At 42.2% G+C, this 26,646-nt stretch overlaps 1 protein-coding gene across 4 annotated transcripts in view; it reads left to right on the top strand.

Annotated features, from left to right (window-relative positions):
• RFX2 (regulatory factor X2) overlaps positions 1-26,646 on the top strand; it is a 70,428-nt gene that overhangs the window by 28,529 nt on the left and 15,253 nt on the right. For 2 of the 4 annotated variants that reach the window (XM_044305973.1, XM_044305980.1), the window contains 12 exons: positions 146-235; positions 2,398-2,474; positions 2,908-3,166; positions 8,494-8,568; positions 10,201-10,382; positions 13,574-13,693; positions 13,923-14,038; positions 14,205-14,323; positions 14,526-14,635; positions 14,810-14,961; positions 17,618-17,715; positions 26,466-26,615. In XM_044305973.1, coding sequence (XP_044161908.1) covers positions 146-235; positions 2,398-2,474; positions 2,908-3,166; positions 8,494-8,568; positions 10,201-10,382; positions 13,574-13,693; positions 13,923-14,038; positions 14,205-14,323; positions 14,526-14,635; positions 14,810-14,961; positions 17,618-17,715; positions 26,466-26,615 — 1,548 coding nt within the window. The remainder of the gene's footprint in view (positions 1-145; positions 236-2,397; positions 2,475-2,907; positions 3,167-8,493; positions 8,569-10,200; positions 10,383-13,573; positions 13,694-13,922; positions 14,039-14,204; positions 14,324-14,525; positions 14,636-14,809; positions 14,962-17,617; positions 17,716-26,465; positions 26,616-26,646) is intronic. The other 2 variants (XM_044305997.1, XM_044305988.1) reach the window with 2 other exon arrangements.

Here is a 26,646-nt window from a genome sequence, read left to right as displayed (position 1 = left end):
TTTCCTGGAGAACGCTTTAAGTGCTTCCTAACTGGAGTCAAATATGCCTATAACTAGATATTATGTATGGGTAGCATTTTTGGCTTGCAACATCTTTCCTCTTAAGGGGTCTTTCAATTTCTGTTAATTACCTTTTTCCTTCCAGAGGAGTTTGGCTCATTCGTCTAGCTCTGCTCTCAAAGGGGCACATGGGCAGGGTGTTTCTGTGCCTAGAGCTCACCAGATACATCAGCAGGTAAAACGGTCCACGATCAGGTCCATGATCTCGGCTCAGTGTGGCTGCTACTAATCCCCCTATTCCACGCTGCCTGCCTATCCTTGCACTGCTGACATTTGCATCAGTTATAACACAGGATTGTCTATTGCTATGCCCGTTATAATCTTTTATAATCTTTAAAATGTTTGCTTGGTTAGAGAGGCAGATAAAGACCACTAAAGAAGACCATCTCCGTAGTTACATTTTGGGTTATGGAAGTCGTTTTGACAAACTCAAATGTTGTCAAGTTCCTTATGAGCACAAATGGGCAATTTTGAAATGGTTTTTGAGACAAATTATGTTTTTAGCAGCCTTTATTTATGTGCACGACTTTACCGGTTCACAGTACATTTGTTATGTAAGTTAGTTTTTGAGTCTTTATGTATTTCTGCTTAGACTTATTTTAATTTTCCCACCTACATTCACATGCTGTAAACCAGCTATAATCTGTGGGAATTGATGGTGGTTACCTTCATCTTTTCCAGTCTACGGTGGTAAAGTGGTTAGTACATTTATGTGCCAAATATAATGGAGATCATTGAGCAATACCCAATGCCTTTTTTCAGTTTTTTTTGTACTTTATAAACGCTATTTGTGGGAAAAAAATGCACAGATGGCTTATTTACATTGCCCTCACCACTTTGCAAAAACTGGGCTTGGGTGGGTCCGTCAGCCCATCCAAATTCATAAAAAAGCTGACACAAATGGTGCTGTAAGTTGGCCTAGATTTAATTCCAGGTACACACTGCCAGAGAATGTACTAAACTTATGACTAGGTACGTTTTGTCCTCAAAAATGAAGTGCCTCCTTCAGCACAGGAGTTATAAGGACCAGTATAGGAAACTGTGGTCTGGATAAATTATATATATTCTCATACCCTTGAACTTGGCTCTGGTGGGTTTCTTTTACCACAAAAAATGCCAGAATAAGCACAATTTTATTTTTTGGCACCTGTGTTCTTTGCTTTTTTTTTTTTTTTTGTAGGGGTCATGTATTTATAGATTTGTATGCACTTATATAGTCCCACAATCTAAGTTCCACATCAGTATGTCTTTGGAGTATGAGGGGGAACTCGCACAAACGCCATGCAGATGTATTGTAGACCAGTATTTTAAGCTAGTCTTTTATATCCCCTGCGCAACTGGAGGATGCACATAATTTATGACTAGGTGAAAACCTGTGAATGTGCCAGGGCCAGAGAAAGCGTCAGGGGAAATGGGTTCAATCTTAACCCCCTTGGGTACACCCTTGCCCTCTATGTCCATCTGAATCTTTGCAGTTCTTGTTTCTTTTGTGTTGTGGACAGAATGAATTTTGCAGTGATGAGAGCTGGGAGACATTATATCATGTTAATAATTTATTTATTTTCTTATTGAAGAATAAAGCTTCTGTTTCATTTAAGTGCTGGCCACTAACAAGCTATCTTCTCCGGTGTTGTGTGCAAATTGCAGGAGGTGCTGCTGCAAGCTAATATTAAAGCTATTATGTTGCTAAAATACATTTATGTATTAAATTGCCATAAACAAACTATATTTGGTAACGTGTCCACCAGAAAATAGAGTACCGTATATTGTATAGATGTCATGTTAAAATGGTCGACTGTAACTAGTGAAAAGTTCTTTCATTAGATGGTGTGTGTTCAGGGGCTTGTTTGTAATAATTTTCCTGAATGAAGATCTACCCACAGGATTTCCACTTGTTCCCTGATATTGAAAAGCTGTGACCTATGTGTGATCCATCCATCCAGAGGGGTGTAACCAGCAAGCACGTGGCCCCACAAGAACTGTGACTGTGACTGTTCTCCCTTATGAACAGGGATAATGCTTACAATGATGACACAGTAGCTTGGGAATGTACTATGAAGCTAGATCATTTGCACAGTAATGTCACACTATAGGGGTATTGCACACAAGGTCATTATGTAAAGGTCATAAGTAAAAAGGAGATTGGCGTGGTGTCAGAGAATATAAGTAATGCAGCAGGGGTAACCATAGTAAAACTAAGGGTGCCCCCCCAACTGCATCTTGGCTGTCCGACAATGGCTCCCCTTAGTTCTTGGATCCCATAGGAGCTGTTATGACTGCTTACCCTGGCATACACCCATGCATTCAGAAATGGTAAAAGCTAATCTGTCATTGCAGGTCCAGACTGTGCAACATGTTTACCCTGCACAAGTGCAGTATGTGGAAGGAGATGCTGTGTACACCAATGGAGCCATGTAAGTGTTTGCTAACACACACATGCACTAAAGTAGTCACAGAATGAGTGGCTACGAAAGCACTTGGCATTTTCAAATATATATATTTTATAATCATTATTTTTTTTTTTCCCTCCTACCATTTACACTTTGTAGGCCAAGGGTCGGCAACCTCTGCACTACAGCCATTGTCAAACTACAGCTACCAACAACCTCCTTTCACTTCTAAAGGAGTTCTGAGAACAGCTGAACCAACAACTGGAATGCTGGAGGTTGCTGACCCCTGGTGTGTAGGTCTTCATTGCACATAACTGCAAATATATAATATATATATATATATATATATATATATATATATATATATATATATATATATATATATATATATATATATAGTGTGTTTAGGTCACTAGTTTTTTTAATTTTACTGAATTCCCACCTTTTTCATCAACAGCCGAGCAGCTTATTCCTACAATGCTGAAGCCCAGATATATGCTCCAAGTAGCGGTGCCTCTTATTTCGACTCTCAGGGCGGAGGTGCCCAAGTGACCACTGTGGTCTCCTCTCCCACGGCAGTACCCTCCCACAGTATGGTGGGCATCACCATGGATGGGAGCCAAATCATCTCTAGCTCTGGAGCATACCTGATCCATGGTGGACTGGACAATTCACGCCATAGTTTATCTCACACTTCTCGTTCCTCGCCTGCAACGGTGCGTAGTTAAGGTTTGGTCTCCTTGTGTTTGTCTGTGTTTTCTATAGTGTGTATCGTTTTATTGAAAACCATTCCCCTGTAATTAAATCACCAAGTTTAACTGGCATTGCAAGCTACCAGTAGAATCAAATAAATGCATCACACTGCAATTCCAGAATGCTGATGATGGCTTCCATAGACCATATCAGTTGATTGTTGTCTCCCAAGATAGTTGGTCACAATTTAGTCAAAAGGGCAATGACTTTATCGAACGCTTACAGTTAACCTTATTTCCCCTCGCGAATGAATGTGATAAGTACAGAATGGTTAATATATATTTGGGATGGCTTCCATTCCAGTCCTCCTTCAGTCTTGTGTTTAGTGTAGCACCAGAATTGATGTAGTGTCCATATCCTGATGCTTGCTATGGCTACCTCTTCCTGAACATGCCTCCCTGATTTGGAGAATGAGTGACTGTTTTACAGATATCATACCCGAATTAACTCTATTAAACTAGCGATGTGCTAATGACAGCTGAACCTAGCTAGCCTATTCATACTTGTATCTAGGCCCCCGTTACTCCAGAAATATAACTTTTAAAATATGCTTATTAGCCTCTAGGTGCAGGGGAAGGGGGGGCGGCGCGCGCGCGCGTTGTCCCAGCTTCTAGAGGCTCCATTCTCCCACCTCTGGCCACGCCCTGCTACACTAGATTGACAGGGCCAGGCAGCGTTGGTCTGCCGTGTAAATCTCTAGCTTGCGCCGTCCCGTTCAGTATTTGGCGCAGGTGCAGTGAGTGAAGGGCGCTCGCTGGCTGCCAGCTTCCTCACTGCGCCTGCACCGAATACTGAACGGCGCGAGATTTCCCAGCACACAGGGCCGGCAGTTGGAGATGAACGCTGCCTGGCCCTGTCAATCAAGTGTAGAGGGGCACGTCCAGAGGTGGGAGAACGGAACCTCTACAACGCCCTCCTGCTCCTAGAGGCTAATTGGCATATCATAAAAGTTTATATTTCTGGAGTAACGGGGGCATGGATACAAGTATGAATAGGCTAGCTAGGTTCAGCTGACATTAGCACAACAACCCTTTAAAACCAATAATCGTATTCCCCATCGAATGACAATTCTGGAGCATTTATTTGAACTTTGTTATACTATTCTATTATAATTGGGTTAACAGTCTGACATTGAACAGGGACCCCCCCCCCCCCCAACTGATATCACCCTTTTAACAATTCTTAAGGGATTCTGTCACCTCGTTTTAGCCTATACAGCTGCGGACATGCACGGCTAGATGCATGTCCGCAATATACCTGTCCCATAGCGCTGTGTGCTTTTATTGTGTTTAAAAAATGATTTTGTAGATATATAAAAGAGCCCAAGGGGCTGTACTAAGCTTCTTGGAGCCCAAGCACACACCCCCCGTTGAAGGAGCCCAGCACCGCCTGTGTCCTCCGAATGGTCTCCTTGCTTACAGTTAGATTGCTGTAATCTCGCGCCAATCTATAAAAAAATTTAAACCCAATAAATGCTATGGGACAGTTATATTGCGGACATGCTAGCGGCGATCTAGCCGTGCATGTCCGCAGCTGTATAGGCTAAAACGAGGTGACTGAATCCCTTTTTAAGCTTTTACAAGGAATGATGGAGGAGAGATACATCATGGAGTTATAGCAATAGTTGGTAAAAGTTGGACCTAAGCAGGAAGTCGTATGCCCACATAGAAACTGTAATTCTACCTAAATATTATAAATCCCACTTGGGATACTTTCACACTAGCGGCAGGACGAATCTGACAGGACGTTCACCCTGTCGGATCCGTCCTGCCGCTATTTCGCCGTGCAGCCGGACCGCCGCTCCGTCCACATAGACTATAACTGGGACGGAGCTCCGGCAGTGCACGGCGAAAGGCCGAAGTACTGCATGTCCGGCGACCTCTCGCCGTGCTGCGCCGGAGCTCCGCCCCCATCCCCATTATAGTCAATGGGGACGGAGCGGCGGTCCAGCAGCACGAGGAAATAGCGGCAGGACGGATCAGACAGGGTGAACAGCATATAAATCACAGAAAAAAATGCACCAAACGGATATGCCACTGACTATACTAGCTGGTCATACAAGCAGATATTAAAAGCTGAGACTTTTGCCAATATATTCCTGTCAGGAACACATCGGAGCCCATCATGCACCACGTCATGGTCTCTCAGCATGGCAAGGGTCCTACCACTACGGTAACTATGGTGTGAACACGGTCTGAAGGTAATGAATTCCAGGTCACAGCCAAGCTTCCACACAACCGTATAGCAGGACAACTAATGCAATGTGAACAAAGCAAGACTGTGAGCCACACCCATATCAGACCGTGTGATGGAGGCCACCAGGTGCAAAAGAATGTTTAAATGCCAGGTAAAGGCACATTCAATACATATAAAACAAAATCACAGCAATATAGTGGCAAATATGGCGGAACAGTCTGTCGGATCAGTCCTGACGCTAGTCTTAAAGTACCCTTACACTGGTCCTGAACCTCCAGACCAGCCTTTCTGACTTGTGTACAAGGGTGGTTATATATAATTATTATTGTAAAATTATATATATATATTTATTATATTATAATTTATAGCTACCCTTACAGCTTTTCTAACTTCCAACTGTAATGCTTAACGTAGGAGTTAAGATAGATGCAAATTGTCTGCGATGTGGGATGGAGGAGGTATGGATCTGTAATCGATGTCCAGGTTGCTACCTGACAGACCTACTGATTCTGTTCTTATGTTGTTTAGATGCCAGTGTTATACGTTTTGTTAGGGTTATAGCTGTAAAAAAAAAAATTGACAAAGATAAATCATTTCAGAACTTTTTCCACCTAATAATGTGACCTATAAACTGTACCACTCAATTGCAAAAAAAACTAAAATAATGTGGTTGCTTAAGTGTGCACACCCTCTTATAACTGGGGATGTAGCTGTGTTGAGAATTAAGCAATCAGATTCAAAATCATATTAAATAGGAGTCAGCATACACCTGCCATCATTTAAAGTGCCTCTGATTAACCCCAAATAAAGTTCAGCTGCTCTAAGTTGGTCTTTCCTGAAATTTTCTTAGCCGCAGCCCACAGCAAAAGCCATGGTCCACAGAGAGCTTCCAAAGCATCAGAGGGATCTCATTGTTAAAAGGTATGAGTCAGGAGAAGGGTACAAAAGAATTTACAAGGCATTAGATTTACCATGAACACAGTGAAGACAGTCATCATCAAGTGGAGAAAATATGGCACAACAGTGACATTGCCAAGAACTGGAAGTCCCTCCAAAATTGATGAAAAGGCTAGAAGAAAACTGGTCTGAGGGGCTACCAAGAGGCCTACAGCAACATTAAAGGAGCTGCAGGAATATCTGGCAAGTACTGGCTGTGTGGTACATGTGACAACAATCTCCGTATTCTTCATATGTCTGGGCTATGGGGTAGAGTGGCAAGACAAAAGCCTTTTCTTACGAAGAAAAACATCCAAGCCAGGCTACATTTTGCCAAAACACATCTGAAGTCTTGCAAAAGCATGTGGGAAAAGGTGTTATGGTCTGATGAAACCAAGGTTTAACTTCTTGGCCATAATTCCAAAAGATATGTTTGGCGCAAAAACAACACTGCACATCACCAAAAGAACACCATACCCACAGTGAAGCATGGTGGTGGCAGCATCATGCCAAGGGGCTGTTTTTCTTCAGCTGGATCTGGGGCCTTAGTTAAGCTAGAGGGAATTATGAACAGTTCCAAATACCAGTCAATATTGGCACAAAACCTTCAGGCTTCTGCTAGAAAGCTGGACGTGAAGAGGAACTTCATTGTTCAGCATGACAACGACCCAAAGTTTGTTTTTCAATTGAGTGGTACAGGTTATAGGTCACATTAAAAGGTGGAAAAAGTTCTGAAATGATTTATCTGTCTCATTATTTTTACATCACAGAAACCTGAAATCTGCCTAGGACAGTGCTGTACATTGTATAGTGGCAGTGCTTGGTATTGCAGCTCAGCCTCATTGACTTGAATGGGGCTGAGCTGCAACTAGGCCATGTTTTTGTTTATGTAAACATCATTTATGATAGACGAAAATTTCTTATTTTCTCTATTCATTGACATGTGACTTTAGGGCTCAGGTCAACGTGTTCAATGGTTATGTTCCCACCATGCACTCTTCTCTGGTAGTATAACACCAGCAGAGCTCTGAATTTGGCTGCAGATATGTAGCTGAAAGCAAGATGGTCACCGAGCAGTTTATTTTTTTGTATTTTTATTTTGTTTGTAGATTTGGGACATTTTAATTAATAAAGTATTAGTAAATGACCAAGGAGTGTCTGTAGGATTTATCTAAAATATCCTGCATTCCGATCTTCCTGATAATTTCCAGAGTGATGATCAGTATCCTATAGAAGGAAATCAGTAATGAAATTACAGTACATGTGCCCTTGCGTATATTAACTGAGCCTCACTAATAACTGATCATTTTCCTTTTCTTTACAAAATGTAGCTGTATTTGGGACCCATTTAAAAAAATGTCACTGGTCATGAGTTCATTACACAATTTCCATTTAAATGAGCTCTAAAGTGGTTGTCCAGCTTTTATAATGTTTTAAAAGTCTGAACCCCAGCCTGTTCTACCTGTTAACCCATACTGGTCTGTTCCAGCTCCCTGGCTCCTTTCAGGGGGCTTCTGGTCTGTTCTGTTAACCTCCTAGATGGGGTTACGTGCACTGCTGCAGCCATTGACTGGCCTCAGCTTTGACAAGTGGCATGTCACTGCTGTGTCGTGTGCTGCTTGGGGACATGTTAGCGCAGAAGCCGTTGGCTGCAGCGGCGCATAAGACCCCCATCCATCTGAAAATTTACAGAACGGGGAACAGAAGCACACTGACTGGACCCAGGGAGTGGAGTTGTGGGGAGGGGCATAAGTTTGAGTTTTACAGCAAGCTGAGGTTTAACGTTAGAAAAAAGAACTACAAAAACTTGGACAGCCCTTTTCTAACATTTTATGTTGTGTGTAAGAGTTGAATGTGTTACCCACCATTGCTGGCAGACATGCATGAAGTGGTCACATTTGACTTTTGTGTCCTATAAATGTATCGTCCCTATGCTGCCTGTACAGAGCTGTGGTCAAGCATTGCTGCTTGTATGTGTGTTGGGTTCTACACAAACCCATAACTGTCGGGTTCCTAACAGTGACTGTATTATCAAGCATCTACCTGCTTCTAATAGTAATTCTCTATCCGTGCATGTTGCAGTGTCCCCATTCCTGCCCCCTACATCATCTGGGCTCCGTCTGACGTTTCCTCTGTTTTTTGCATGCTTTCTCTGTAGCTTGAAATGGCGATTGAAAATCTCCAAAAAAATGAAGGCATCACCTCTCACAAAAGCAGCTTGCTCAACAGCCATGTAAGTTCACTTCTAACGTCAGTCGGCCTGTCCGGAGAGCTTTTATTAACTGTTGTGAAAGAAATGCATGTTTGTTTGTTTGGGTTTTTTTTCTTCATACTTTTGTACTCCAGAATATTGGCTGTTTTTGCTTGCCCAACCTAAAATCGTCTCAGAAGGGTGCCTCTTTAAAGTAAGAGTACTTCTTTTGGAATAATAGCCTCTTCTCTAGTGTCTGGATGTAGCATAGGGGCAGTTACAGCCTTTCCTGCACCAGTGCTTGGGCTCTTCTCCTACTACTCCATTATACAATTCTACAGCATTCAGAGACAACTCTCTGGAGTTGTACTTGTAGTATGGCAACATGTAGCTGAATAGCCATTGTGGAGCTAGATGCTGCCATGAATTTCCGGGGCAATTCACAGCATAAATTGCCATGCCTTGGATTGTGAAGAAATTCCTCTGCAAAAATTTGTGCTACTGTAAATTCATATTTTGCAATGCAGTAAATCTGCAGCATAATACAGTACCAGCAAAGTGCTTCAGATATGAGCAAATCTTATCACTTACTGCTGAAAGTTTACAGAGCTGGTTTTTAGATCTGAAACATGTCTGTTTATGCTGCAGATTTCCCCCTTTGCGATATATAGGTGAAAGGAGTAGCAAAATCTGCATTTGCTTGTAACGCCTTTATGTGCAGATTGTTCTGCCACCGATTACATGTCATGTGGATGTTACCTCTACTATTAGTAAAACGTATTTCTTAACAGGTTCTAATAGTTGAAGCACTTAAGTATGAACAGTAATGCAGAAATATTATGTTATATTGAATTTATGCTTTGTATTCGCTTAGATGTAGATGTCGCCATTGAAGGCAGGACTTTGCCACCCAGTGGTTACAGCATTATATTACAAAGCAAACTAAATTTACTCTGCATCTGATTCTGCATAATTATCTTCGTATAACTGACTGTAATATTTAGGGTTGGCCAACTATCTGACCATTTTGTCCAGTGCAAGAGCCTGGTTGCCTTTTAGACAGACCATTTGTGTATTCTACAATAGGAAACTGCTATGGCACAAGTGCGGTGGAAGCATACTGGCACAATCATTCTGCTCCTCTTCTGTACGTTTCTCTTAGGCCACTGTAACGTTTTCTAGCTCATAGCTTCATGGCAAGGGTGTTGGCAAGTTGGTAAATCAGTTCCTATACCTCTAAGTCATCTCGGAATATCTTTGAGTTCACCATGTAATGTCAGGATCCAAAGATAAATGACAATTGTATTACCACTTTGCATAATTTGCAGGTTGACAAGCTTTGTCAATATTGTCTAAAGAAAGTGTCAGATAAAACGTTCTCGGCATGACGAGCAGTAACTGTCTTCTGTTATGTCATATGCAGGATGATAATGAGTACAAAGTAGAAATGGTCTTACATTATGTCTGGACTTTGGCTTTCCTACAGACTTATGCTTCTGCCACCCAAATACTTCTAGCAAATATACCTCTCATTTACAGATGCAGCTGAAACTCCTTTTCACATGGCCAGCCAGGGTTAAAAATGTTAGGAAAAGGAAAAAAAGTACACTGACATGTTGGTTCATATAGCATATACAGCATTTCCATATTTTCTACCCCTCTGTATTTTTTCAGCTGCAGTGGCTGTTGGATAACTATGAAACGGCAGACGGTGTGAGCCTGCCCAGGAGCTCCCTGTACAACCATTACCTGCGGCACTGCCAGGAGCACAAGCTAGATCCAGTGAATGCAGCCTCGTTTGGCAAACTAATACGCTCGGTGTTTATGGGGCTGCGGACACGGCGTCTTGGCACCAGGTTAGACAGGACAAAGAGATTTACTCATTTTCGACTGGCACAACACATTTGGCATTACCGTTGTAAAATTGAAATATCCCTTTCACCATTACGTTGCACCTTGAATGTGTAAATTACTTGGAATCCCACTGGAATTCAAACGGCACCCAAAGATCACTGCAAATACTGGGATAGTAAAGTGTAATAGTTCAACTACTTCAACTTCAGCTATTAGGGCTGTACATGGGCGAAAGTGTCTAGTGTAGCACAGCATTTGCTTGTTTGTCAGATAATTGGCTCTTTTAAAAAATCCTCCATGGTCAGCTGTTTATTTCCCGGTGTAATGGGTGTGCTAACTGCATCATATTAGGTCTACTTTGCACGACCAAATGAACAATCCTTAATCCTCCTTGCAGTTTGCATTGGCTGCTCTTAGGCCACATACACATGATGGCTATTAAATGGGGTATTCCCATCACAGACAATGGGAGCATATCACAAGGCTATGCCCCCATTGTCTGATAAGTCACTGATTGAGATATGTTTAGATTACGTTCACCTCTAAATATTGATCACTGAACTACTGAACGTTTGTATTGTATACTTAACCCCTTAGGGACACAGCCTTATTTCACCTTAAGGACCAGGCCATTTTTTGGAAAATCTGACCACTGTCACTTTAAGTGCTGATAACTTTAACGCTTTGCCTTATCCAGGCTGTTCTGAGATTTTTTCGTCACATATTGTACTTCATGACACTGGTAAAATGAAGTAAAAATTGTTTTTTTCTTGCACAAAATAATACCTAATTTACCAAAAATTTTGAAAAATTTGCAAATTTTCAAAGTTTGTTTCTCTACTTCTGTAATACATAGTAATACCCTTAAAAATTGTGATGACTTTACATTCCCCATATGTCTACTTTGTTTGAATTATTTTGGGAATATTTTTTTTATTTTTTGGCGATGTTACAAGGCTTAGAAGTTTAGAAGCAAATCTTAAAAGTTTTCAGAAATCCAATTTTTAGGGACCAGTTCAGGTCTGAAGTCACTTTGTGAGGCTTATATAATAGAAGCCACCCAAAAAATGACCCCATTCTATAAACTACACCCCTCAAGGTATTCAAAACTGATTTTACAAACTTCGTTAACCCTTTAGGTGTTGCACAAGAGTTATTGGCAAATGGGGATGAAATTAGAGAATTTCATTTTTTTTTGGCCTAATTTTCAGTTTTAACCCATTTTTTTTCCCACTAACAAAGCAAGGGTTAACAGCCAAACAAGACTGTATCTTTATTGCCCTGACTCTGCCATTTACAGAAACACCCCATATGTGGCCGTAAACTACTGTACGGGCACACAGTAGGGCGTAGAGTGAAAGGTGCGCTGTCTTGTTTTTGGAAGGCAGATCTTGCTGGACTGGTTTATTGACCCCATGTCCCATTTGAAGCCCCCCTGATGCACCCCTAGAGTAGAAACTCCATAAAAGTGACCCCATCTAAGAAACTACACCCCTCAAGGTATTCAAAACTGATTTTTACATACATCGTTAACCCTTTAGGTGTTGCACAAGATTTAATGGAAAATAGAGATACAATTTCCAAATTTCACTTTTTGGGCAGATTTTCCATTTTAATATTTTTTTTCCCAGTTACAAAGCAAGGGTTAACACCCAAACAAAACACGTTGCATGCTTGGTGAATAAAGCCTTTTTTTTTTTTTTTTTTTTTTTTTTTTTTTTTTTTTTACTTACTACCTGGATGTGCTGCGGAATTTCTTATTTTTATACATTTTTGGAGGTGGATCGCCTACTCAGCCGCTGGCACTACGCATACACCTTACAGTCAGTGGTGCTGCCCACACTTCCTTGTATGTGTGTGTGGATATATAGATATGGATAGAGATAGAGAGAGATAGAGCTCTCTCTATCTCTCTAATCTATCCCGCAGGTCTGAATTGACCTGCGGTTTGTTGCGATCGTCGACATGGGGTGGGGGACCCCCCCCACACATTTAGCCTAGGACATCGCTCTTGTTATATATTTTAAGGTATACCCATTGTCTGATAGGTGCGGGTCCCACCTCTGGGACCCACACCTACAAGGCAAACTTAGTGGGGAGAGCTGTGGCTGGAGAACCCAGGATTTCCCGGGGTCGGTCCACCACAAAATGCTGCTCCCATAGAAGTGAATGGGAGCGCACCGCGCACTTGCGGCCCCTGCTCCCATTCTCATTCAGCCCCTTTGAAATTAATGAAGGGCGGCTGCACATGCGCAAGTGCGCCCTCCATTCATTTCCCTGCTCCGTACTCATTGTAGGTACGGGTGCCAGAGGTGGGACCCTTACCTACCAGACAATGAGGGCATATCCTAGCAATATGCCCCCATTGTCTGTGATGGGAATACCCCTTTAAGCCTCATTCACACATCGGTGTTTCACGGACGTGTGCTGTATGTGTTTTCCACGGACAGCACACGTCCCCATTCATTTTGATGTGTGTATGTGACGGCTACACAGATGCATTACTGACCACCTTCTCACGGATTTGAGCACGGACGTGTGAAAGAGGCTTTACTTGCCAATGTTACACGAAGATTTTCATATGTAAAATCCACAGCGTTCGGCTACATGCACACGACCCTATGTGTTTTACGGTCCACAAATTGCGGATCCGCAAAAAAGATGCCATCCGTTCTGTGCAGGATTTTAGTGTAGATTTGATACTTTGCTATGCATGTGGTGAGATCTGGGGCAAATCTGTATCAAAATCCAAGTCATATAAATGTGCGGAAAATGCTGTGAAAATGCTTGAAAAGTTTGCATAAATTAGACTGCTGTGTGCACTTGCCCTAATACCTCATTCACACGTCAGTGTTCAGTCAGTGATTTCAATCAGTGATTGCGAACCCAAACGAGGTACGGCTCTAAACACAGAACTGGTGCAGATCTTTCCCTTTATACCGGATGTCTGTGGAGGCTCCAATCCTGGTTTTTGGCTCACAATCACTGATGGGAATCACTGACTGAACACTGACGTGTGAATGAGGCTTAAAGGTCCTTTTAAATAAGCACCAATAGACTTGTTATATTGTCAGTCGATGCTCGTTCCAGCTGAAAATGCTTTCTGAAAGAACCTTCTGTTGTTCATGGACTGTGGGCTGTACGTTTTGTATAAGTTTTTTTTTATAGATATTTATTTCTATGTACATAATAGGGGAAATTCTAAATATCACTATTATGGCATACGTCTAAAACCGGATTCTCCTTTGAACCGACTACAAGAGGACACCCAGTATATGGCAATGAGACAGCAGCCCATTCATCAGAAGCAAAGGTTGGTGAGCCCCTTTCACAGGTCTGTGCAGTATAAGTTTTCTATGTAGCATACAATCGTACCACAGCACAATGGCTTCTCATGGTAGAACAACAACAATGATCTAGATCATTGAAGAACTCCACCATAGGCTTAGCATTTAGTTTTAAATTCAGATTTCAAGTCCTCCTTGGTACATCTGAGGTTTTTCTTTTTGTCTTTCTTTTATTAATCGTACGCTTTTTACTAGGTATAGACCTTCACAAAAGATGGAAGGCATGCTAGATAACACTCCAAACAGCAGCCAGCACACTTCTCCAGAGCAGTCCGTAGCTGCCCAGAGCCAGCATCACCAGCAATTCATAGGTAAGTCATAGTAATGCCCATTGCGGCCTTTTACGCCTAGCCTGCAGTTTTTGCCGCATCTAACATTTTAGAGCAGCAAAAGCGCTTTTTTTTTTATTTTAACGTTTTGTGTTAGTGTGCCTTTTGATAACATATTTAATATAATTGCTTTTATTTTGCTTTTTAGATATGTCCCATGTGTTCCCAGATTTTCCTGAACCGGATCTCGGCACTCTACTCTTACCAGATGGCATTTCCATGACAGATATAAAGAATTTGCAACTTATGTATCGGCGACACTGTGAGGTTAGGATTCTTGTTTTATTTGGGTGCAGGCATGAGTTTTTTCTCAAAAAATCAACAGATCCCACCCTGCGGCATATTGTTGATTGTGTACCTCTAGTTTACGTTTGGTCAGATGCCCGTCAACACAACTGATCATAATGAAACCTTTATTTTTTTCAAGATGAATTGTCTGATGAGGAAAAATATCATCTTTTACCTGCAGGCAACTATTGATGTGGTTATGAATCTACAGTTCCAGTACATTGAGAAGTTATGGCAGGCATTTTGGAACTCGAAGCCAACCTCACCAGACGGTTCTACCACGTTGGCAAGGTGCTAAATCAAATTTCATGCCACTGGATATTTTAGACTTGTTTCACTTTTCAGTCCTTGTATAAAAACCTGCATTGTAACCTTTAACACATAGATGCTTGATCCATGAAATAGCTCAAGCACTGTGTTTAGATGTTGGCCCCAATAATTAACAATAGATTTCTTATTACGCAGTGATGAGGAACCAGAAGCCATTATCCCAAAAGAAAAACTGATGGTTATGTGTAAATACGAACCCATTATGAGATGGATGAGGAGCTGTGACCACATCCTATATCAAGCCCTTGTAGAAATTCTTATCCCAGATGTTCTACGTCCTGTACCCAGTGAGTATATAAAATTAATGCAGATATTAAAAATGTATACTTGGTAATTTTCTCCCTAGGGTTAGGTTCACATGGTGGAAATACACCTCAGGAAAATCCAACAGGTATTCGCATCGCAGCAGGGACCCAAGGCAGACAGATCTGCATGTGTATTCGGCCAAATTTAGTGGGGTTAATCTGTGCATGGCCACTCACCATGGTTTCTGTAAGGAAACCCCTGCAAGGATTGACTTCTTCAATGAGTCATATGTTAATTTTATTTTTTATTTGAATTTTATTTTTTTACACAGTTTTCGCTGTGGAAAACTCTCCAAAATCCTAAAAAAGCCTCTTAAATCCATAAGTCTCTTTAAAAATACATCCTTAGAATTAATATGCAAGTTTTCTTTAATATCTGTAATAATCCATTCAACCTCAGTGTGGTGCTGCTAATACACAGTAACATAGTTTATAAGGCTGAAAAAGACACTTGTCCATCCAGTTCGGCCTGTCATCCTGCAAGTTGATCCAGAGGAAGGCAAAAAAATACTGTGAGGTAGAAGCCAATTTTCCTCACTTTAGGGGAATAAAAAATTCCTTCCCGACTCAACGACCCCTCTCTAGTAGCTATAGCCTGTAATATTATTACACTCCAGAAATACATCCAGGCCCCTCTTGAATTCCTTTATTGTACTCACCATCACCACCTCCTCAGGCAGAGAGTTCCATGGTCTCACTGCTCTTATCGTAAAGAATATTTTTCTATGTTTGTGTACAAACCTTCTTTCCTCCAGACACAGAGGATGTCCCCTCATCACAGTTCTGGGGATAAATAGATGATGGGATAGATCTGGTTTCCAGAACTGTACACAGTAATCCATGCGTGGTCTGACTAGTGACTTGTAAAGTGCAAGACTATGTTCTAATCATGGGCATCTATGCCCCTTTTGATTCAACGCAGGATCTGAGGAGCATTGCCTGCCTATAAAATTCCTCACACCTACTAGACTTTCCATAAAGAGAAATGGTACATTCCAAATTTTCTAACCTAGTTAAGGCAGATCTCTGCTCTGCACTGATGAGGCTAGTTTCACACTAGCAGCAAGGAAATCTGGTAGGTGAACAGCTAGTGCACTCTGGCCACATTGACTATAATGGGGGAAGGCCGGAGTTCTGGCGGCAGCATGGCAATTGTGCCGTGAGGTGGCCGGAATAAAACTACAATATGTCGTACTTTTATTCGCTAAAAATGATGTACTGGCTTGGCTATCATCCAAGTTATAGAGCATTGAATTACAGGATTGCTACCTTATATTATATAAGTGGTATAATACCTACTATAAATGTAAAAATAGTAGCTCTTTGCGCACATTTTTGATCAAACGTGTGTCAGGCCCTTCTACTAGGCGTCAAGGTAGCTTCTGCAGAAGGGTCCCTAACACTAACAGGACTGCCTCTCCTGGGCTTGACTAAGACTACAATATCTGCCTGGGACTTCTGAGCAGAGTATGAATGTAGCTGGTTCCTACACCGCCTTGAATATTGTAGACTTAGGCTACTTTCACACTCACGTTGTCATGGACAGATCTGTTCAGATAATACAACCGTCTGCATCCATTCAGAACTGATCCATTATTATCTTTAACATAGCCAAGATGGATCAGTCTTGAACACCATTGAAAGTCAATGGAGGGCGGTTCCGTTTTAGATTGTGACTTACAATGTGTGCCAGGACTGATCCGTTTGGCTCAGTTTCATCAGACCGACACCAAAAGCGTTTTGGTGTCCGTCATCAAAGCGGAATGGAGACTGAACTGATGCATTCTGAGCAGATCGTTTTCTATTCAGAATGCATTAGGGAAAAACTGATTTCGTTTTGGACCGCATGTGAGAGCCCTGAATGGATCTCTCAAACGGAAAGCCTAAACGCCAGTGTGAAAGCAGACTTGGCCAAACCCAGGAGAGGCGGCAGTTCTGTTAGTGTTGGGGACCCATCTGAAGAAGCTACCTTGATGCCTGGTAGATGGGTCCAACACACGTTTGATAAAAAAAAATGTGCGCTAAGAGCTTCTATTAGGTATAAAAGTTTTTATTTGTATGTGAGCTGTTGTGCTGCCTTAACTTTTTTTTGTTTGCTTCCTGCATGCTAGCTTTATGGATATGCATTTGCGATTGTGTGTGCTAGTCTAAATTTTATTGTACATTTATATCTGGTGTCATCAAATAAGCTTACTTTTCCTTTTGGAAAGATAGCTAAATTATCTTTATCCCTCTATAAGATTATTAATAAACATAGTAAAAAGAATAGGGCCCAATGCTGACCCTTGTGATATGTATCCATAATAACCACCCTCTGTGATTGTTTTTTATCACCAAGCTAGTTACTTGCCCACTTAAACACATTTTCCTTTAGTCCAAGCATTCTCATTATATGTAACAATCTTTTTATGTGGCACAGTATCAAATTTTTGAAAAAATCAAGATAAATTACATGTCCTGGTCCAGTCTAGTACTTATGTCTCACTCATAGACACTGATTTAGATTAGTTTGACAGGACTGATTCGTCACAAATATTATTTGGTACCCTATAGTTTTCTGACCATTATGTAATTGGCTCGCAGTAAGCCGTTCATTTGATTTAAAGAGTTAATTCCTCATTTTCATATTTTATATTAGGTACGTTGACTCAGGCTATCAGGAATTTTGCAAAAAGTCTGGAGGGATGGCTGACAAATGCAATGTGTGACTTTCCTCATCAGATTGTTCAGGCAAAGGTAACCATTTAGCATACCTGTACACATTGCAGATTACACATGGTTTTTCTGCGTGGATTTTCATGCATAAATACAGTACCAACAAACAATGAGATTTACCGGATCTCATGTACACTTTGCATATATTTTAACATGTAGAAATTGACCTGTCATGTGGATTTTAAGATCAGTAGAATGTCAATTGTATGTGCGATTCCGATTGTTTTCCCCATAGACTTCAATAGGGTTGTTAAAATAAACAGAAAATCTCCACCAAAATGCAACAAAAACCACGAAAATAGGACTAAAACCACAAAACATAATACTGTTGTATTTGTGTGTTTATGTATTTTCTGCCTACAAATACTGTGCACAGGTAGCCTTAAGAGTAGGTGTGTGTGTGTGTGTGTGTATAATATATATTTTATAGTGCTGCCCATAATTATTCATACCCCTGGCAAATTTTGACTTAGTTACTTTTATTCAACCAGCAAGTCATTTTTTTAAACGGGAAATTAAATAGGTGTCTCCCAAAAGATAAGCTTTTATTTACATTTGAGCAAAAAATACAAGATGTTCCGCACTGTGGAAGATCTCAGAGGAGGTGGTCGGAAGCCAAAAGTGACACCTGTGCTGGCCAGGAGGATAGTTAGAGAGTTGAAAAAGAATCCAAGGATCACCACCAAGGCCATCCTGGTAAATCTGGGCTCTGCTGGTGGCAATGTCTCAAGTCAGACAATCCAACGGACACTGCACACTGCTGGGTTCCACGGATGCAGACCAAGCACACAAAAGCTCGCTTGGCCTTTGCAAAAGCTCATCTGGACAAAGAAGACTACTTCTGGTCTTCTGTGTTATGGTCACAAAAATTAAATGGTTTGGTCACAGTGATGTTTCCTTCATTTGGTGTAAAAAAGGAGAAGCCTTCAACCCAAAGAACACCATCCCCACTGTCGAACATGGTGGTGGGAACCTAATGCTTTGGGGGTGTTTTTCAGCCAATGGACCAGGGAACCTAATCACAGTAAACGGCACAATGAAAAAAGAGCAATACATGAGGATTCTCAACGACAACATCAGGCAGTCTGCAGAGAAACTTGGCCTTGGGCACCATTGGACATTTCAGCATGACAATGACCCAAAACACACAGCTGAAGTGGTGAAGAAATGGTTAGCAGACAACATAAACGTTTTGGAGTGGCCCAGCCAGAGTCCAGACTTTAATCCAATTGAGAATCTGTGGAGGGAGCTAAAGATTGCTAAAGATGAATGGGAAAAATACCTGTGGAGACATGCAAAAAGCTGGTCTGCAATTATAGGAAGCGTTTGATTGCTGTAATGGCCAATAAAGGCTTTTCTATTGATTGAGAAGGGTATGAATACATTTTGGACTGGACACTTTTTGCTCAAATGTAAATAAAAGCTGAGAAATATTTTTTTCCCCCCACAATGCTTTTTGTACATAGTCTTATTATATTTTGGGAGACACCCATGTCATTTCCCGTCACAAAATTACTTGCTGGTTGAATAAAAGTAGCTTTAAGTCAAAATTTGCCAGGGGTATGAATAATTATGGGCAGCACGCTAAAGGAATCCGCACCATCACATTTACAATCACAAAATTTGGCACACAGTTACATGAGGTGTCCGGGAAGGTTTTAGATCGGGTCTCTGCTCTCTAGCACGTACCGTTCCTGAGATTCCCCCAAAATGCATTAGCCAATAGAAGCCTGGTCACATGACCCTTATCAGCCAATAGAAGCTCGCTGGCCCTTAGTCTCCACATATGCATTTTTACACCAGGTTTCAATAACAACCCAGCCATTTTTTTTTCACTGCTTTATAGGGTTGTCTCCATACCAAAATTTTGATTCAGTTTCGATACCATAGAAAAGTATTGCGATACTCAATACCACACAAAAAGACATGTGCGTTCTGCTTTTTATGGAACGTCCGGCCCATAATAGAACAGTCCTATCCTATTTTTCCGCGGCGTCTTCACAATGACGACAAATTTCAGGAAGGAGGCAGATTAAAAAGATTTGCCTCCGCCTGGGAAGACATTTCTACCTCTAAAGAAATTTCATGAGTGAAGGCTTCAAGCTAGAGTTCGCTTCTCCTCCCGAGATTTCTACACCAGCAACAAGCCTTTGAATCGTCTAGAAAAGCAGCAGGCTCTGGAATCAGAGATATATTTCTGCTAAAAAAGCCAGTCATAATCCCGGTACCAGAAGATCAAGAGATAACTGGGTTTTATTCTACGTGTTTTATTTTTTTTTTATTTTTTTTGAAAACCAACACTTACAGTGTAATAATAAACCTGAAAAGGTTTAACAAGAACATAACCTACAAAAAGTTCAAGATGGAGACAATCGGGTCAACAGTAAATATCCTGACTCAAGGCTCCTACATGGTAACTCTCGATCTTTCCGATGCATTTTACCATGTGCCCATTCACAAAAGCTATCAGAAATATCTCAGGCTGGCGATATTTCTGAAAGGAGAGAAGAATCACTTTCAGTTTCAGGCCCTTCCTTTCGGGTTGGCCTCAGCTTCCAGAATTTTTACAACAATCATGAAGTGACAAGTTATTTTCACCCTCAGGTTATCTTAATCGTTCCTTATCTGGATGATTGCAGCTCCATCCCTTAAAATTCTTCAGTCACATCTACAGGTTGTTCAAAAGAAGTTACTGGAATTGGGCTGGGTTTTAAACAAAGAGGTCAGACCTGGATCCCAGCAGAGAGAAAATATTTTTGGTGGTCAAGTTAGACTTGCACAACGTCATGTCTTTTCTCCCTCTAGAAAAACTAATTTCTCTATCTCAAAAGGTCTCTCTGTTCTAATAGTCCAGAACAGTATCACTCAGAGACATCATAACACTTTTAGGCCATTTGACGTCCACAATTCCAGCAGTGAGGTGTGCCCATTTTCACATAAGGGCACTACAGTCATTTCTCCTGAAGAACTGGGATGGAAATCTGAATACACTAGACAAGCGGATAAGATTTCCCCTAAAAGTAAAGCAGTCTCTCCTGTGGTGGAAAATAAGAAAACCTCTTCAGATAGAAGTATTTTGGCGACACACAAATCAAGTCGTCATTTCTACCAACGCCAGAAGTCACGGATGGGGAGGCCATACCAAAGAAAAGTAATTAAAGGTGTTTTTGCTGGGGAGAAAATAACCTAAATTCTTTAACAGCCGTCCATCTCAAAGGCAAGGAAAACATAATGGCGACAATCTCGGCAGAGAAAATGTTAAGATGGAGAATGGTCACTAGACCCCGATATGTTTGATCAAATGGCAAAAAAAATTGGGGTACCCCGGTCTTAGACCTGTTCACGAATCAAAAGAACAAACAAGTAGAAAAATTCAGCTCCCTCTCCTTAAAAGATCAGCCATTGTTTGTGGACACTCTAGCCGCCCCATGGCCAAAGGGCCTCCTGTATGCATTTTCACCCTTCCATTTAATACCAAGAGTGCTAATGAAGGTGATATAGGGAAAAGGTGCAGATGATTCTGGTAGCACCTTTTTGGCCAAAAAGATCCTGATTTGCCCTCCTTTCTGACCTCGAGTTCTGGATTCTCCTATCATATCCAGGCCTACTGCATAAGGGTCCAGTATCTCATCCACGTGTCTCAATTACAACTAACAGCTTGAAGACTGAACAAGTTATGTTAAAACAGAAGTGTTTGTCAGATCCTGTAATATCCACCCTTCTGTTGGGTAAAAAGGACACAACTTCCAAGATCTATACAAGAACTTGAAAAGCCTTCTTAAAATTTGCAGGCAATAGATGGTGTCACTATCAAGATCCTAATATTCACCTAATACTGGAAGTCCTACAAGAAGGTCTAGATAAAGGGCTCAGACCTAGCACCCTTAAAATGCAAGTTTCAGCATTAAGTAATTTTCTAGAAACAACTTGCGGAAATACCCCTAATTAAGCGGTTCCTAAAAGGGCCAACAAGACTGTCCATTCTAGCATACCTCCTTGGGATTTAAATCTAGTGCTTTATGTTCTGACAGATGCGCCTTTTGAACGTTTACAGGATATTCCGCTAAAACTTCTGACGTTTAGAAGAGTTGGGGAAATCCAAGCTTTTTCCTGCAGACCACCTTATCTCTTAGACAGCATTACTCTCAGGCTTAGGCTACATGCATACGAACCTTGTTTGTTTCCATGTCCGTTCCCTTGCGCCGCCCCCAAAAAATAGTTCATGTCCTATTTATTTATTTTTTCTAGTTTGTAGACAAGGATAGGCATTATTACAATGGATCTGGATGTAAGGATGCATACTAACCTACTTGGATGTCAACAAAGAATTCAGGAAGTCGGACAATCTTCTGCAGTTTCAGGGTCACCATAAAGGATCTGCTGCAAGCAAGAGTACCATCGCAAGATGGATAAGAAATGCAATTGAATTCTGCTACATTCAGAGGGACTTGACTCCACCTAAAGGTGCACCTCATAGGGGTTGGGTACCAGCTATATGATTCTGCAGCCAGTACCCACTTCCTGTATTTGAATTAATGAGTGAGTTAACTTCATTGATGGTGCAGTGACCACAGCCCCTCCCCCTCCTCTTCCCCTCTCTCCTCTCATTGGTGGCTGCAGCGGCACAGAGGGAGGGACTGCTTCCTTCTCCCTGACAGTCACACACTGACTGTAGTGCAGCCTAGTATCGGTAAATGGCAAATCCCGGTATTGAACAGATACGGTACAAAAGTATCGATGGGGTATTAATAATTTGATACCAGAGACAACCCTACTGCTGTAGGTCAACTTTAAAGGGGCAGGGCGCTGTGGATGACATTGTAAATGGAGCGGCGTGCTGTGGAAGTCACAGTTCAGGGGACAGGTAGAGTGGCCATTCAGGCCACCCTCAAAAGATGGACTTAAAAACCCCGCCACCAGGTCCTGTTAAGCCACGCCCCCAAGCCGGTTAGGCCACACCACCTTCCTCTCCGCAGCCGACGGGGAATGAAAAAAATGAAGGTAAAAGTCAACTTCTGTCATCTGCTTTGACTTTCTCCCTGCAGCTCACTCGGACAGCACAGTGTTGCTGTCTGAGAGTGAGCTTGTTCAAAACATTTCTGTGTCTGTCCAGGCACAGGGAGTCTGAAAGCCAGACTGTCTGGCCTAAAACCGGACCTCTGGCCACCCTAGGGGCAGGTTGCTGTGGAGATCAGTTAGGCCTCTTTCACACTACCTTTATTTTTATTTATTTTTTCATTTTGCGGGCTGTTTTTTTTTTTTTTTTTTTTTGCGTTCCGTATATGGAACCATTCAATGCAATTCAATGGCTCCGCCAAAAAAAAAAACAATGTACTCTGTATGCATTCCGTTTCTGTTTTTCCGTTCCGTTGAAAGATAGAACATGTCCTATTATTGCCCGCAAATCACGTTCCGTGGCTCCATTCTAGTCAATGGGTCCGCAAAAAAAGAACACACATGGAAATGCATCCGTATGTCTTCCGTATCCGTTCCGTTTTGCAGAACCATCTATTGAAAAGGTTATGCCCAGCCCAATTTTTTTCGATGTAATTACTGTATATGCCATATGGAAAAACGAAACGGAAACACAACGGAAACAAAAAAAAACAGAACAACTGATCGCAAAACACTGAAATAGCCATACGGTAGTGTGAAAGAGGCCTTAAGGGAACGGTATGCTATGGAGGTCAGTGTTAATGGGAGGATTGCTGTAGAGGCCACTGTTAAGGGAACGGGGTGTTGTGGAAATCACTGTTAAGGAGATGTGCAGCTGTGGAGGTCACTGTTAAGGGGTGGGGTGCTGTAGAGGTCACTGTTAATGAGGCAGAGTGTTGTGGAGGTCACATTTTGAAGGAACGGAGCTCTGTGGCGGTCACTGTTAAGGGGGCAGGTTATTTGGTAAATTACGGTTAACGAGACAGTGTACTGTGGAGGTCACTAATAAAAGGGAGGCTGCCGTGGAGGTCACTGTTAATGGGGAGTCTGCTCTGGAGGTCACTGTTAGGCCTCTTTCACACTTGCGTTGTCCGGATCCGGCGTGTACTCCACTTGCCGGAATTACACGCCGGATCTGGGAAAACGCAAGTGTACTGAAAGCATTTGAAGACGGATCCGTCTTCAAAATGCTTTCAGTGTTACTATGGCACCCAGGACGCTATTAAAGTCCTGGTTGCCATAGTAGTAGTGGGGAGCGGTATACTTACAGTCCGTGCGACTCCTGGGGCGCTCCAGAATGACGTCAGAGCGCCCCATGCGCATGGATGACTTGTCCATGCGATCACGTGATCCATGCGCTTGGGGTGCCCTGACGTCACTCTGGAGCGCCCCGGGAGCCGCACGGATGGTAAGTATGCCACTCCCCACTGCACTTTACCATGGCTGCCAGTACTTTAGCGTCCCGGCAGCCATGGTAACCATTGAGAAAAAGCTAAACGTCGCATCCGGCAATGCGCCGAAACGACGTTTATCTTAAGGCCGGATCCGGATCAATGCCTTTCAATGGGCATTCATTCCGGATCCGGGCTTGCGGCAAGTGTTCCGGATTTTTGGCCGGAGCAAAAAGCGCAGCATGCTGCGCTATTTTCTGCGGCCAAAAAACGTTCCGTTCCGGAACGGAAGACATCCTGATGCATCCTGAAGGAAGGACTGTCCATTCAGAATGCATTAGGAAAATCCTGATCAGTATTCTTCCGGCATAGAGCCCCGACGACGGAACTCTATGCCGGAAGACTATAACGCAGATGTGAAAGAGCCCTTAAAGGGGCGGGGTACTGTAGATGTCACGGTTATAGTGGATACTGTCTATCTTTTTAATGACTCACACAAACATTAAATGAAATATACCTGTGCAAAGCTGGGTCCTTCTGCTAGTATAAATATATAGACTTGCATAGAATTACACATTAGTTGCATTTATCACCACCAGCTAATATCCAGCCGCTAGACTGGCTGGGAGAGACTCAATAAGGTCCTGGTAGGTTGTCACAGGTATCTGGAGTCATGCTGACTGCAGTGCATCCCACAGCTGCTGGAGGGAGCACTGAGGATGATTAATGGAGTGAACATGTCTTGTAGTCCCCTGGTTCATTTTGGCAGTGATCTGTTCCACTGCAGTGTCTCTTTTGTGTCTGTTTTGCCTTTGCACAACTTTGTAGCCTTCTAAAAACAATTGCCGATTGTGCTCTGCAGTTGCCACATCAATTATTCACAATTGTGCCATTTGTCCACTTACGGTACACATTCGCCACAGCAGAACATAAACAACTCCACAGCTACGCAGTTTCAGAAATAAGGCAATCCTTGGCCTGAGAGCCAGTAATCATCCCTTTTTGCAACTCTGATAAATCTCCACTTTTACCCATGACGGCAGTGAATGGATGCGTGTGCACACAGGCTATTGTACGTCTTATATACCCACCAAGCCAACTTGTGACTTCCTTCATGGGCTATGAGCTGCTGCTGACGGAAGTAGCGAGTGGTCATAATAATGTGACTTGACTGTGTGTGTGTATATATTTTTATAATGTATATTCTATTTCATTTTGTTTCCGTGTGTCGACAGTTTCCCCCATAAGAGACCTCCACAGTGCCCGCCCCTTTAACAGATATTGCGCCTTTAGCATTGACCGCCCCTTTAACAGAGACTTTCACAGTGGCCGGTTATATATACTATATTGTAACTCGCACACAGTAGAAGTCAATAGCTTGAACACACGTTTTCTTTCCATGTGTGGAACAAACAAACAGAATTAAGTAGTAAAAAAAAGGGTTAATCTAGAATGTTTTACTTTTATATTCTTCAAACTGGCACCCTTTCCCTTTCTCTCAATCTGCTTTAGGCCCCATGCACACGGCCGTTGTTCACGGCAGTGTGCGGGCCGTGGAACCGCGGCCTGGATCCCTTCCTGTGAGCTGGAGCGCACGGCGTCACTGGTTGCTATGACGCCGTGCGCTCCCTGCTGCCGCCGCAATACAGTACTACACTGGTATGATCTATACCAGTGTATTACTGTACTGTGCCGGCAGCAGGGGGCGCACGGCGTCATAGCAACCAGTGACGCCGTGCGCTCCAGCTCACAGGAATGGATCCAGGCCGCGGTTCCACGGCCCGCACACGGCCGTGAACAACGGCCGTGTGCATGGGGCCTTATAAGGTAGTTGCAGTAATGGTTGAAGGAGTTCCTAGATGTGCTGAGCCCTTGTTGGCTGCTTTTCCTTCACTCGGCAAACAGCACTTATCATGTACAGATATACACATTATATACATTATACACTGCTCATTTCCATGGTTACGACCATACTGCAGTCCAGCAGCTGTGACCGTGTTTGCACACTTGCCTGCACTCCCATTGGAATTAATGGAGGGCGGCTACACATGAAGTTGATTGCGGGAATGCCAGAGCTGTCATCAAGTCAAAGGGGGCTACTTTATTATACTTGTATAGAGCTGACCTATTTCTGCAGCACTTTACGGACTTATCAGTAGGTCTTTGGTGTGTGGGAAGAAATCCATACAAACGCGGGGATTACAAGCTCCATGTAGATTATGTCTGGGTTCGAACCCAGGACCCCAGCTTTGAAGAATCTGAAATATAAAACCATATTGCAAATTTGGTCCTTCATCATTTTTATGTCTTCAATAGGAATCTACAATGTAGAAAATTTTAAAAATAAATATAAAAAGAAAAGCCATAGAATGAAAAGGTGTGTTCAGATTTTTGACTGTTAATTTTTATTTTATTTTTAACTCAATAATTTTTTTTATTTTACAGGTTGGTGTTGTTAGTGCATTTGCTCAAACCTTGCGTCGATACACATCCTTAAATCATCTAGCGCAAGCAGCCCGTGCTGTCTTGCAGAATACGTCACAAATTAATCAGATGCTTAGTGATCTCAATCGTGTGGACTTTGCTAATGTTCAGGTAAATATAGGAACTCGTGGTATGTAGGTTA

Source organism: Bufo gargarizans, chromosome 1 (genome assembly GCF_014858855.1).
Source record: "Bufo gargarizans isolate SCDJY-AF-19 chromosome 1, ASM1485885v1, whole genome shotgun sequence".
NCBI classification, from domain to species: domain Eukaryota; kingdom Metazoa; phylum Chordata; class Amphibia; order Anura; family Bufonidae; genus Bufo; species Bufo gargarizans.
The sequence above is the reverse complement of the archived record's forward strand: the minus strand, read 5'-3'. Positions and strand labels throughout refer to the sequence as shown.